This window comes from Miscanthus floridulus, chromosome 19, assembly GCF_019320115.1.
Source record: "Miscanthus floridulus cultivar M001 chromosome 19, ASM1932011v1, whole genome shotgun sequence".
Classification (NCBI taxonomy): domain Eukaryota; kingdom Viridiplantae; phylum Streptophyta; class Magnoliopsida; order Poales; family Poaceae; genus Miscanthus; species Miscanthus floridulus.
The window spans coordinates 116,381,247-116,393,724 of record NC_089598.1 but is presented as its reverse complement, the minus strand read 5'-3'; the positions used below and the strand labels follow the sequence as shown (position 1 = coordinate 116,393,724).

Genomic DNA, 12,478 nt, shown 5'->3' with positions numbered 1-12,478 from the left:
GGCTTCCATACGCGCGCCTCCGTAATCTCCGGAAGGAAGGAAGCAAATCGCTAGCACCCGCCTCCGCAGTCACTGAACGATCAACGCATAGAAGGTAGGAAAAAAATAATCTCACCTACGGAAAGAAACCCACCAAGCCGTTTCTTTCTTCCTTTCTTTCTTTCCCATCGGCGCTCTATCCCCCGCTCGGCTCCGTCTTCCTTGATCATTCATTGATCAACCGGCCCGACGGCAGCAAGCAGTGACGGAGCCAGCGGTGGGGCTGGGGGGCTCTAGCCCCCCTACCGATCCTGGGCACGTGGAGCCCCCCTAAGTCCTCTCTTAAAATTTTATGCATATATGTATTAGGTAGGAGGGGCTAAGGTTAAGAGAAGATAAAAAAATATCTATTCTTTTGTTCAGCCTCTCCTCAATTTTTTTCTAGCTTCGTCCCTGGCAGCAAGCACCCATCGGTACTGTGCTTGATCCGACACGACGTGACCACGCTCTATCCCTCACTCGCTCGGCTCCGTCCTCTTCAATCCCCATCCATCGATCGTCCCGATGGCAGCAAGCAACCAATGGTACTGTGCCTGATCCGGCACGGCGTAATAGCCTACTAGAAGCACAAAGCGAGCAACGACCACCACACAGGTGCCCATCAAATCCATATTGCTCTGCTCAAACTTTTGTGATAGATTGCCTGCTCTACTACAATTTTTGTGATTGATAGATCGCATTGCTCCACTGCAATTTTTGTGGTCGATTGCATTGTTTATCTGCGCTGCTCGAGGTCTATATATGTGTCTTGTTTAAACGTTTGTTGTTTAGGCATGAATTCGATCTCTGTTTCCATGATTCCTCTAAACAGGAGTGGTGAAACGCTAATCCACTGCAGTGCCGCACAGCACGGCCGCATGCACGTGGCACGCCGACGGGATGGGAGGGCGACGACATGGCGCCGAGGTGAAGCGGCAAGCGCAGCCCACGAATTCTCGGTCTCAGCGCACCGCGCTGGGTACATCGCTACATCTGCGCATCACCATACCTTTGGCCGTCACCTGCAAGTACGTCGGTCATCTGCCAATATTACTGCTACTCTGATGTTGCATCCAGTAAACTTCGTCTATACTGTTGTTCTGAATTTCTGATGTTTGATTCAATCAATCACTTTCAGTTAAAGTGATATCAATTGAGGCCCCGTTTAGATGCCCCAAAAACCCAAAAATTTTTGTGCAGTACCCGTCACATCGAATCTTACGGCGCATGCATGGAGTACTAAATGTAGACGAAAAAAAACTAATTGCACAGTTGGGTGAGAAATCGCGAGACGAAACTTTCGAACCTAATTAGTCCATAATTAGACACTAATTGCTAAATAAAAACGAAAGTGCTACCGTAGCCAAAATCCAAAAATTTTTGGATCTAAATGGGGCCTGATTTGTTTGATCGTTTCGCAGCGATTCTTTGCACACCGCCTACTGTAGTCCTCAGGTATGGGAAGCCTCTTTTACTCACTAACTAATGTAATGTGATCTTTATTTGTACAATAATCGGGATTTTATATCTCTATCCTTCAGAAAAGCATAAAACGAGTATATCTGCCGAAAGTATCTGTCTTTACCATCGCAGTTCTTTTTTTTTTCCCTCAACGCACGAGCCACGACGGACGAGAGGCGAGACAGCGGGATCCATGGCCCCAGGGCCATCTCTTCGAAAAGCAGGTCGGGCTCGAGCTACCGCTGATGGATGATGGCGGCAACAACAACTTCTACGGCGACGAGGTTAGTTTTGTGTGCCATTGTCTCATCCGTTGGTTTCCAGCGGTGAGGTCTCATTCCATCTTCTAAAGTCCAGGGGCTGTAGTTTGATTTGTTCTGATTTTTCTCTTTGATATCAAAGGTCCTGGGACGCGCTCAAGAACAAAGTCCGGTTCTGACTTCTTTGATTGGCTAATTGATCTGGTGATCTATGAGGAGGGACAACTTCTCGAGTAAATACAGTATTCTATTAAGCTCACGACTCAGCCTGTTCGGGAGGCCGTAAACGATCGTGGATTATTTACTGCTGGCTGGTTTGGTGTGAGAGAAAAACACTGTTCTCGACTGGAAATTTACGATCGTTTACGAGCAAACGAACAGGCAGCATCACTGTAGGTAAAGAGCTAGCAGTTCTCCCGTACATCCATATATCAAAGTCAATCTCTTATTATTGTATTGCAATATTCCCTCAGAGGCACTTCGTCGGTGTCCCTTAATGTGTAGATTATTACTAAAAAATTGCCATTCTTAATTTCCTACCTTCCATGCAGTGTTCCCTCCAGCGGCACTTCGTCGCCTTTAGCTAGGGTAGCATCTGTTTGAAAAGTTACAATGACAAGCTTCTGTGTCATCAGGCTTCAGGGTTAGTTCTACACTTGATGTTTGTTTATGCTAGATTATCTTTCCGGTTGAACACACAGTTTTACACTTCTACTTTAAAAAACATAATTTAATTCATACCATTTTAGCTTCAAGGAAACGATATAGTTATTGCTGGTTCTCTTTGTCTGAATCTTTACATTTTTGCACTACATATTCCAAAAACAATAAGTATTCATTTCAACTAACTTATCACTTAATGTCACATCTTCAGTATTGCTCCTTATATCCTTTTATTGATACAAATTTGATATCCCTTTGTTCCTCATGATTTCTGCGTAAAGAAATATAGGGGACTGATATCCCTGGGTGCTAAACATTAGTATCATCCAACACCCATATACATTCCCCTGGATATTTTGTGCATAAAAAAATAGGAAAAACGGTGTTTTTGCCCCTGTCTAGAAGTTCAAGTGTGATTTTACCCTTATTTTTTCAACTTTGTGATTTTACCCCTGTTATTTTGAAACGGAGGAGCAGTTTGCCCCTGGTTTGGATGTTCGTTATTTAGAGGCTAATTAAACGATTTAAAAAAATAAAACACATAAAATCAGATGCGAAATGACTGAAATGCCCTTATCATAGTTATCCCATCCGCAGGCTCACTCTCTTCGTTGCTATCTGCTCGCGACTGACGCGAAAGCTCCGTGCGGACAGAAGACCGGAGACCGCGCCCCGGCGGCCGAGCACCGTCGCGGCCGCGCGCCCCTGCGCCCGCCGACCATGGCGCTCCAGCAACCCCGCGCTCGCGCGACGCCGGCCCTCGGCGACCTCGCCCGCCGGTCATGGCGCTCCAGCAACCCCACATCGGCGCGACGGTGGCCCTCACGACCCCGCGCTCGCAAATACTGATGGGGGCAAATCCGCCCTATTGGGCAGGGCATGCGACATCGATGGGGGAGGCACAATCGGCGGGCGCGGCAAGGCGGGCGCTGCGGCCGTGCGAGCTCGCGGTGCGGCGGGTGCCGCTGGGCGGGCGTCGTGGCATGGCCAGCGGGCACGCTGCGCTACGGGTGCATAGGTGCGTAGCTGGGCGGACGTCGTGGCATCGGCAGCGGGCGCGCAACCGGGCATGGCGGATGGGCGGTCGAGCGGCCGCGTGCAAGGAGGGCACCGCGGTCTCGTGCGGGGCTGGACGCGGCTCCCGGTGGCGCCTGGCAGCGGGTCTCCGCGCCGCCTCCTCCCCTCCTTCCTCCGCTCCTCCCCACGCAGGCTCCCGTGCCCAGACCGTAGAAGCGGAGGAAGGTGGAGGCATCGCGTTCGGACGGCGCCGCCAACTCGACGGTCGTGCTGGTGTTGCCTACGACTCGGAGCTGTCGCCCTCCCACGCCCGCGCACGCGCCGACGGCGAGGAGCCAACACAGGGCCAACCTGCCGGCTCGTGCACGTGGCTGCGAGCCTACTCCGGCGAGCTGCGCCCCCTTGCCTTCCCCGCGACTGTGCCAGTGCCCTGGATCGCCGCCGTTTTTCTTGATGCCGTGGACCGCCGCCGTTGCCAACTTCCCGCCGCCAAGAACCGGCCAACCGAGTTCGCGACGTCGCCCTGGTGCTGTAGAACCGCCCTGCTCGCGCTTTCGTGGACCGGAGCACGAGATCGAGAGCTGCCCGTGCGCTATCCATGCACCTCCCTTAATGGCGTTCGCGTCCTCGGCACGGCGCACAGACGACCCGGCCTCGCTCCCCATGCTCCCCGTCCCCATACCCCAACGGCCACAGCCTGACCCTGTGCCCCGGCGGCTAGGCCCCAGCACCGCATCTCCAGTGGCCGCGCCATGGCCAGACAGTCCACCACACGCATGGGCATTAATGTCCTTTTGTACAAAGTTTAACACAGGGATGGATGACGGAGCAGGGACAAACTGGTGCTTCGTTTTTGTCGACAGAATATCGTCGGCAGTCCTCCGAGGGGTATCCCACGAAGGTAGATTGATCGGCAGAGGAGCGTGAGATCAAGAACAAGAAGGCAACAGAGACATGCGAGTTAGACAGGTTCAGGCCATTAGTATGACGTAATACCCTACTCCTGTGGTCTGTTGGTTTGTATTGGCTATCGTATGATATTGAGTGACTGCATATGTATGTATCTTGATGTAGCCTGTCCGCTAGGGGACCTCTGCCTCTCCTTATATACTCTGGAGGGGTAGGGTTACAAGGAAAGTATCATATTTGGTACTATACAATATCTTGTTGTGCACGCCAAGCAGCGCCGTGCACGTCTTGATCTTGTGGACTGGGCCACCTCTGATGGTGCAGCTCATGTCTTGTCTTGAGGATACCAGGGGCCATACCCCCACAGCTAGTCCTCGAGCCTAACAGTAGGTGATGTAGTCACGTGGTGCCAGGGTCAGAAAGTAGAAGACCAGCCGAACAGGCAGCCAGTCCTCGGGCGTAGCCTCAAGATGAGAAAAGCGCACATTCACCGCAAGGTGAAGTGTGCCCACTTAGTCCCTGAGCCTGCTGGAAGATGAAGAATGAATCTTGTAGCAGGGTCAAAGAAAGTAGAAGACCAGCCGAGTAGGCAGCCAGTCCCCGGGCGTAGCCTCGAGATGAGAAAAACGCATATTCACCGCAAGGTGAAGTGTTCCACTTAGTTTCCGAGCCTGTTGGAAGATGAAGAATGAATCTTGTAGTTGGGTTAAAGAAAAAAAAAGTCTGAAAGCTTTGCCAATGTCTTCCGACATGTTCGTATCAAGACCCTAGATGTGCTGCCCAAGATCAGCACCCTGATCTGAACAACATGGAGCAGCTTGATAGCTCACCGATGAGACGTAGCAAGATCCGACCGCCAAAGGAGTCCTCGACGTAGCTGGCGACGTCCTAGCACCGAGGAGATCCCGGCGTAGCTGGCGATGTCCGAGCACCGAGGAGTCCTCGATGTAGGCGGCGATGTCCGAGCACCGAGGAGTCCCCGGCATAGCTAGCGACATCCAAGCACCGAGGAGTCCCCGACATAGGTGGCGATGTCTGAGCAAAGAGGAGTCTCTGGCATAGGCGGCAATGTCCGAGCACCGAGGAGTCCCCAACGTAGCTGGCGATCTCAGAGCACTGAGGAGTCCCCGGCCTAGGTGGCGATGTTCGAGCACCGAGGAGTCCCCGACGTAGCTGGCGATGGTGGAGCACCGAGGAGTCCTCGGCGTAGGCTGGCGACGTCCAAGCACCGAGGAGATCTCGGCGTAGGCGATGCCGAGCACCGAGGAGTCCCCAGCGTAGCTGGCGACGTCCGAGCAGCGAGGAGTTCCCGACGAAGCTAGCGAGGTCCGAGCACCGAGGAGTCATCGGCATAGCTGGCGATGTCCGAGCACCGAGGAGTCCCCGACATAGCTGGCGTGGTCCGAGCACTGAGGAGTCCCCAGCATAGCTAGCGATGTTCGAGCACCGAGGAGTTTCTCGGCGAAGCTAGCGAGGTCCGAGCACTAAGGAGTCTCCAGCATAGCTGGCGATGTCCGAGCACCGAGGAGTCCCCGGCGTAGCTAGCGATATCCGAGCACCGGCGTAGCTAGCGACGTCCGAGCACTGAGGAGTCCCCGGCGTAGCTGGCGATGTTCGGCGTAGTTGGCGACGTCTGTGCGGTGAAGTGTGCCCACTTAGTCCTCAAGCACGAAGAATCTGAGCGCCGAGGAGTAACCGATGTATCTGGTGATGAAGCACGAGCGACGAACAGTCTGGTCAACTGATCGGCGGTGAAGTGAGCATTGAGCAGAAGCGACCAGCGAACAGTCCGATCAACTGGTCGGTGACGAAGTCGATGATCCTAGCGGTTCGACCAGTTGATCGGTGGTGAAGTCCGATCACCTGGACGATGATCATGCAATACAAATATGTAGAACAGATAGTACATGATGTACAAATATATGAACTCTAGAGAGAAATCAGGAATGGCGATGAAATAGCGTAAGTAGCTCGACGATTAGTTGGTGTGAAGATGTATTTAATATAAACCGTCCGAACAGTTAGTGTATAGCTGAATCTCTAGCCCTAGCTAGCCTGTTAACCATAACGTGGAGCGCGGAGCCCGTGCACATGTAGGAGGAATAGGCGTCGCTAAGGAGCCGCTGTCGATCACCCATAACGCAGAGGACAGACGCTCGTGCACGTGTAGGGAGGAGCCGGAGGCAGGGCCGTCTCTGGAGGCGTCCGAGCATCAACAGGACTGTTCGGGGGTTCAGAAAATCGTTTGGAGAGCAAACATGGAGAAAACAGCTCGGAGAAACATTATGGCGATTAACGAAGATTGGAGAATATTTAAAAGAGTATTAAAGCATGACTTAGCTTTAGACAGAATGTCTGGCCGGCGACGTATGTCGCTATCGGGTCAGCGAGAGGATGGACGTCTTCAACCTGGTCGGTGAATCTGCCCCTCAGGGCATGTTGGTAAGCGGCGGCGACGTTGGTGAACCCGAAGGGCAGAGCCGCAACTCCTGGTGTTTTCTGAGCAGCCTCCGATAGATTTAGATCGGAGGGTGGTCGGCGCTGAACCAAAGTGTCCAGGGTCGATTCGGCGATGGAGAGACAATCGGCAAGCTTCAGACCGACCCGATCGATGGACTCGATTAGATCGTCGTTGTTGACCTGTCTCCTCTGGTAGTGAGGAAGCGGGCAGCGAGTTGCTGATGAAGGTGGCCTCGGAGGTGGTTCTGAGACCGGATCTGCAGTCGCAGGTGCGGGGATGATCGGCGCAGAGACGATCTACGTCGGCTTGAGGAGCTCTCCGACTCCGTCAGCGTTGATGATCCAGGAGATCAATCCGACCGTAAAGATCTGGCCCGGGCTACGAGAGGGACGAAGAGCCTACGGAAAAAACCATCTTATTCGATAAGGAAACAACACGCAAGCCCCTACCTGGCGCGCCAACTGTCGACAGAATATCGTTGGCAGTCCTCCGAGGAGTATCCTACGAAGGTAGATTGATCGGCAGAGGAGCGTGAGATCAAGAACAAGAAAGCAACAGAGACATATGAGTTAGATAGGTTCAGGCCGTCAGTATAACGTAATACCCTATTCCTATGGTTTGTTGGTTTGTATTGGCATCATATGATATTGCGTGACTGCATATGTATGTATCTGGATGTAGCCTGTCTGCTAGGGGACCCTACCTCTCCATATATACTCTGGAGGGGTAGGGTTACAAGGAAAGTATCCTATTTGGTACTATACAATATCTTGCGGTGCACGCCGAGCAGCGTCGTGCGCGCCTTGATCTTGTGGGCTGGGCCACCTCTGATGGTGCGGCCCATGTCTTGTCTTGAGGATACCGGAGGCCATACCCCCACGGTTTTGAAATCATAGGGGTAAATTCACAAAGTCAAAAAAACAGGAGCAAAATCATAATTTTGACACAAAACAAGGGTACAAACGCAAGAGCCCAAAAAATATAGGGGACTGGTATTTTAGTTGTATCATCTATATCATTAACTAATTATAGATTATATATCATCTACACATATTACAATACAAGTCCATTGTTTCTAAATAATCAGCTCAAGGATCTTAAGCAAGCTTGTGAGGGTTGTTTCTCATTATAATGTGACAACTGAGCTTCTAGATTTCCATTTTAATAAAACATTTTCTGTTTGCTGCAGTGATTCTTGCGTTCTGATTTTAATCTCACCATGTCATGAAGAATAACACTTACAGAGATTTTTTATCTTTGTTATTTATATTAAAAATAATAGTGTTCTATGTTCAGAATTTTGGAAATGAGAAAAAAGAACTTATCTGAGAGTTTTGCAGGTTGCTTCAACCATTGAACTCAATAGGTGAGCTTCCTGTCTTGTGCTTTTGATAATTGTAACTAGCACCGATGATTAACTGCTGTTCATATCATAGTTGGCCCAATACACTCGTCACAATTTTGTCCCTCAGAGTGTATACGGAAGGGAATTGCCTCTATTTGTGGTAGAAGAATCTACAGTGCAACCGATACTCAAGTGACTATACTCGTGCATTTTTGACATGGAATCGGGTTATCCTGTAAATGCAATGGATAGGCCTGTTCATATTGTGCTGCTTTGGTTTCTGGTATATAGCGGTTATCTCAATGGCCGAACTGCCTTGGTTAAAGAGCAAAAAGGATTCTCAAAGGCTTGCGAAAATTAAATTCATCAGTGAAGGATGGCTCAGTTTCTAAACTGGATGCTGAGAACATGCACAGTATTGAAACCTATCGATCAGATTGTTAAGTGATGTTGTTCTTTTATTGAACTGGCCAGCACAAGAGGGCAGCAACGAAGTTCTAGGACCTGTGTGCGAGGAGCTCCTGTCAATTGTATGCTTGTGTTGGTTGTGGCTTGGAAGCTGAGCACCAACTTTGGGAATGAAGTTTCTTGGCAGAGAACCTAATACACGGCTCTATGATGTTGCATCGGCCATTTGTGCTTCTCAAGGAGAAGCTGCTGTTGTCCGTTGCTTGCTTGAAGGATTCGAGCCAACAAGTGTTTGAACGAGTCGAATCAACAAGTGCCGGAAGAAGGAAGAAGTCTATGTCATGGTTACTGTGAGGCTGTGCCATCAACAAGTGCCGGAAGAAGGAAGAAGTCTATGTCATGGTTACTGTGAGGCTATGCCAAAGGCACAGCCGTCGGAAGGCGCTGAAGCTGAACGCGTAGATCTTCCGGTGAGAGTGCTCCTCGGTCACGAAATTATTCTTTTGTTAATCACGTTGTAGCTCTCTTTGTATCGGTATGCGTGATTGACGAGTTGCTACTTACTTTGTCCGATCAACGCTCGCTATGTTGTCGTAACACTTATTTCTTCTTAATGAAAAATGTCAAAGGTGACTTCATTCTAATAGATGCATACTTCCTAATTACCTGGATATAGCTGCGAATGCAGTGCAGTGCGCAGGGACACACAGAAATGCAAATTAAGATTTTGGATGGTTCTGGTGCACATATAGGATAAGAATCCCAAGTTTTAAGCTGGTAGGACATGTACTAATTATGCATGGTGAAACTTATTAGTTTTCTGTTTTCTTAGACCTGCTACATACTCTGTTCTTTATCAAGCTGATATAGATAAACACCGGATAATACACCAGATGATATTTTCCGTGTTTTGAAAGGGTTTATGATTCTCTAAATTGTCTTGTCAATTTGGGATTCCTGGACCATAGGATTATTGTACACATGCAACTTTGGCATACCATTTACCTAAATCAAAAATTAATCTCTAAAGACTTATGTAATATACATGTTCCAAGCATCACGATTGCAGTATCTGTTTTAGGTAACAGACACACTCATAAATATGTTATCGTGGTATTATGTTTTCTGGTTGGAACGCACGGACATACTTTGTTTTAAGGTTTTGTGAGAGATTTTTCAAGACACGCATTATTACCCATGAGGCACTAATATTTACATATATACTCGAACTTGTGTACAGTATGGTATGGAGATGTAGCGGAACTAATTCGTGGATTTATTGACGCACAAAAGAAATGAATATCGGAGATTTCTTCAAGGTCTATACAGTAGAGTTTGTGAGCCTGCGACGTCGCGTTCTCCGTGACTGTGTTAATTCCATAAACTTTACTTTTTAGATTAAATGTCACTTCAACGTCGATATTTAATTTCACGGTATTGTTATCTTATCGTACGATCTATGTATTTTTGTATAAAGTTTAATTGTCCCGTAGCAACGTATGAACATGCTGCCCAGTGGACAAACAAAGACATGCATGCCATGATGCCAAAGTGGGCGCAGCTAGCGGATCCTATAGTTATCACTTCTCGCCAATGCAAGGGCAAAATTGTGAAACAACTTGTGAGCCACTTCTGTCATACTCTTACAACAAAAACGGCTCTTGGGTGCAGGCAGGAGCCGTTTATCCAGTTGCCCGCCCAATCAATCGGCCGCTGGTCTGTATCTGTCTCAGTCGACGGATGATGCATGTGACTTGGAAGCCAGGGATCCTGAGCTCCCCTGCTCAACTATTGCGTCCCTTTTATGTCTGATTCTTGTGGATCGGAGAATGACAACCATACATATGCCTCGGCCACGGCCACATTGCTTGCCTGCACTCATCGTCATTTCTCCGAGTCAAAGACTATTACTCTATTCCAGATGCGATTAATCGCGCATCAGATGTCGCAGCTGGAGTACTGCGATACGTGATCGGTGATCCAGATCTGGTCTGGTCAGCAGTACTCTCATTCATCGTGATCCTGTCTCCATTCTCATCCGCCTTTCCGGTACAACTACATTTTTGCCCGGTTCATTTGGCTTATAAGCAGTATTTTTTCAGCTAACGAATAATATTTTTCTCATAACAAATCAGCCATCAGTACTTTCAGTCATGGCTTATCAGCCAAACGAATAGGGCATTTGTTGCAATCATTATATATTATACTGTATACTATTGGTGCTTGTGAGCCATGCCACGAGCGAGGCTTCTTATCTGGCTTTGGTTAGTTCTTCCACGTAATGTAAGAGTGGTCACTGTGCATGGCAACGGAGCCTAATCTTTGGCGTTGTCGGGGTTCACGGTACAATCCCAGGTAGTGAGACTTACCTTCAAAACAGACCAACAGTAGCAGATATATAAAACTCGCACCATTGTTCCCTCCTCTCGCCCTTCTTACTGCTAATCCACTAGGATGGACCGTGCACCTACCGTGTTGCTCGTGAAAGAAAAATCACTGTTTATCGTAAGACAAGCGAACATGGCCAAAGCACAATTGGAGATTGGAGATTTACCTATTGAATCAAACTCTATATGAATTCAAGTAGAGCGCGTTCGGACATGTTACAGAGTTTGATTTCAAGATGAATGAGAATGCATGACATGATTGCTGGATAAGTTTTCCAAGCTGCATGTCATCGAGCTGACTGGATTTACAAATCATGCGTCTCATGTGACAACGTATAAGTTTTTTTTGGTTGTTGTAGATAATTGAAGCCCCCCCCCCCCCCCCCCCCCCCCCCCCCCCCTTCTCCATCTAACCAACAACCAACGGATTGTAAATGGAAAGATATATATTTTATTCTAAGACTGCCACAGAAGAACAGAAGGGGCAGAAAAAAGGCTGAGGTGCTGTTTGGATCACTAGTCTAAGGAGTAAAGTTTAGTCTCTAAAATTTAGCCCCTAAACTTTAGTCCTGTTGGGCTGTTAAGATCATGAATTAAACTTTAGTCCTCTAATCTATAGTGACTGATTTACTCTCATTTAATTATCCATGCACAGCCACACCTGCCCCAAGGGAGTTTAGCCCAGTTTAGGATCTCTTTGGGAGCAAAAGATTTTAGCCTAGTTTTTAACCATTTGCTCACTTTTAGCCCCCCTATTTTATCATGGCAAAAAAAAACTAAAAGTGTAGGACTAAAGTTTTACCATGGGATCTAAACATAGCCCGAATACGCAGGTATATTTATTGATATATAGTAGTTGTCCTCTAGATCGTGATACTATGATGAGTCCTTATGATCGATGTGTCCAACACTGCAACTCACTGCCAAAGATTTCTTGGAAGCCTATGGGCAAAAGGGTAGAAGGTACGACCACGCCATCTGAACCATGGATTCATGCTAAAAGCTCGTATCGTTGTTCTTATCTCCACAACACTGCGATCCATGCATCTCTGGGTTTCGAGCAACGGATGCTGTGAAATAAATCTATGCCAAAGAGGTTTGAAACGTGAAAAAAACATTAATTAAAATGGTCACAATGATGATTTTGCTGGTACTGAAATGTTTGAGGTCTACTGCCATGTTTCTTTTGCGGAAACACTCGTCTGTTCAGACGGACGGACCCCGCACTCGCCCACGCCTCACCCGCCCGCGTTGCCCACTTGCTTTGCTCGTGGGACGGACCCGACCTCGCCTGCGCCACGCACGGTGAGCCCAAGGCGCTAGGTGCTCGCTAGCTCGCTCCTAGACTCATGCCTCCCGTCGTGGCCGCGGTCCATCCGCCTGCCCCTGCACCTGCCCCTACCGAGGTCTTTGCCGCCGATGAGCTCTACACCGGCGACCTTTGCGCCACTCTGCGGCTTCGAGCTCCGCGTAGGCGTCGAGCTCCACGTCGACGAGCCTACATTCATCCAAGCAGCGAGCAGATGCTACGCGGAAAGCGTATGTTGCA

General features: G+C 49.0%; 1 protein-coding gene across 4 annotated transcripts; it reads left to right on the top strand.

The window, feature by feature from the left end:
• Positions 1–746: 746 nt before the first annotated feature.
• LOC136528841 (uncharacterized) lies at positions 747–9,170 on the top strand. Of its 4 annotated transcripts, XM_066521838.1 has the most exons (6): positions 842–1,046; positions 1,440–1,473; positions 1,612–1,763; positions 1,882–2,135; positions 2,291–2,382; positions 3,000–4,903. In XM_066521838.1, the coding sequence occupies exon 6, from the start codon at positions 3,185–3,187 to the stop codon at positions 4,118–4,120; it is 936 nt and encodes a 311-aa protein (XP_066377935.1). In that variant the 5' UTR covers positions 842–1,046; positions 1,440–1,473; positions 1,612–1,763; positions 1,882–2,135; positions 2,291–2,382; positions 3,000–3,184; the 3' UTR covers positions 4,121–4,903. The 4 variants fall into 4 exon arrangements, 3 of the variants coding, with proteins under 3 accessions (XP_066377933.1, XP_066377935.1, XP_066377934.1); XM_066521836.1 differs by adding an exon at positions 747–772 and having other exon boundaries at positions 878–1,763; XR_010777146.1 differs by lacking the exon at positions 3,000–4,903 and adding exons at positions 8,130–8,155; positions 8,226–9,170 and having other exon boundaries at positions 842–1,763.
• The last annotated feature ends 3,308 nt before the right edge of the window (positions 9,171–12,478 follow it).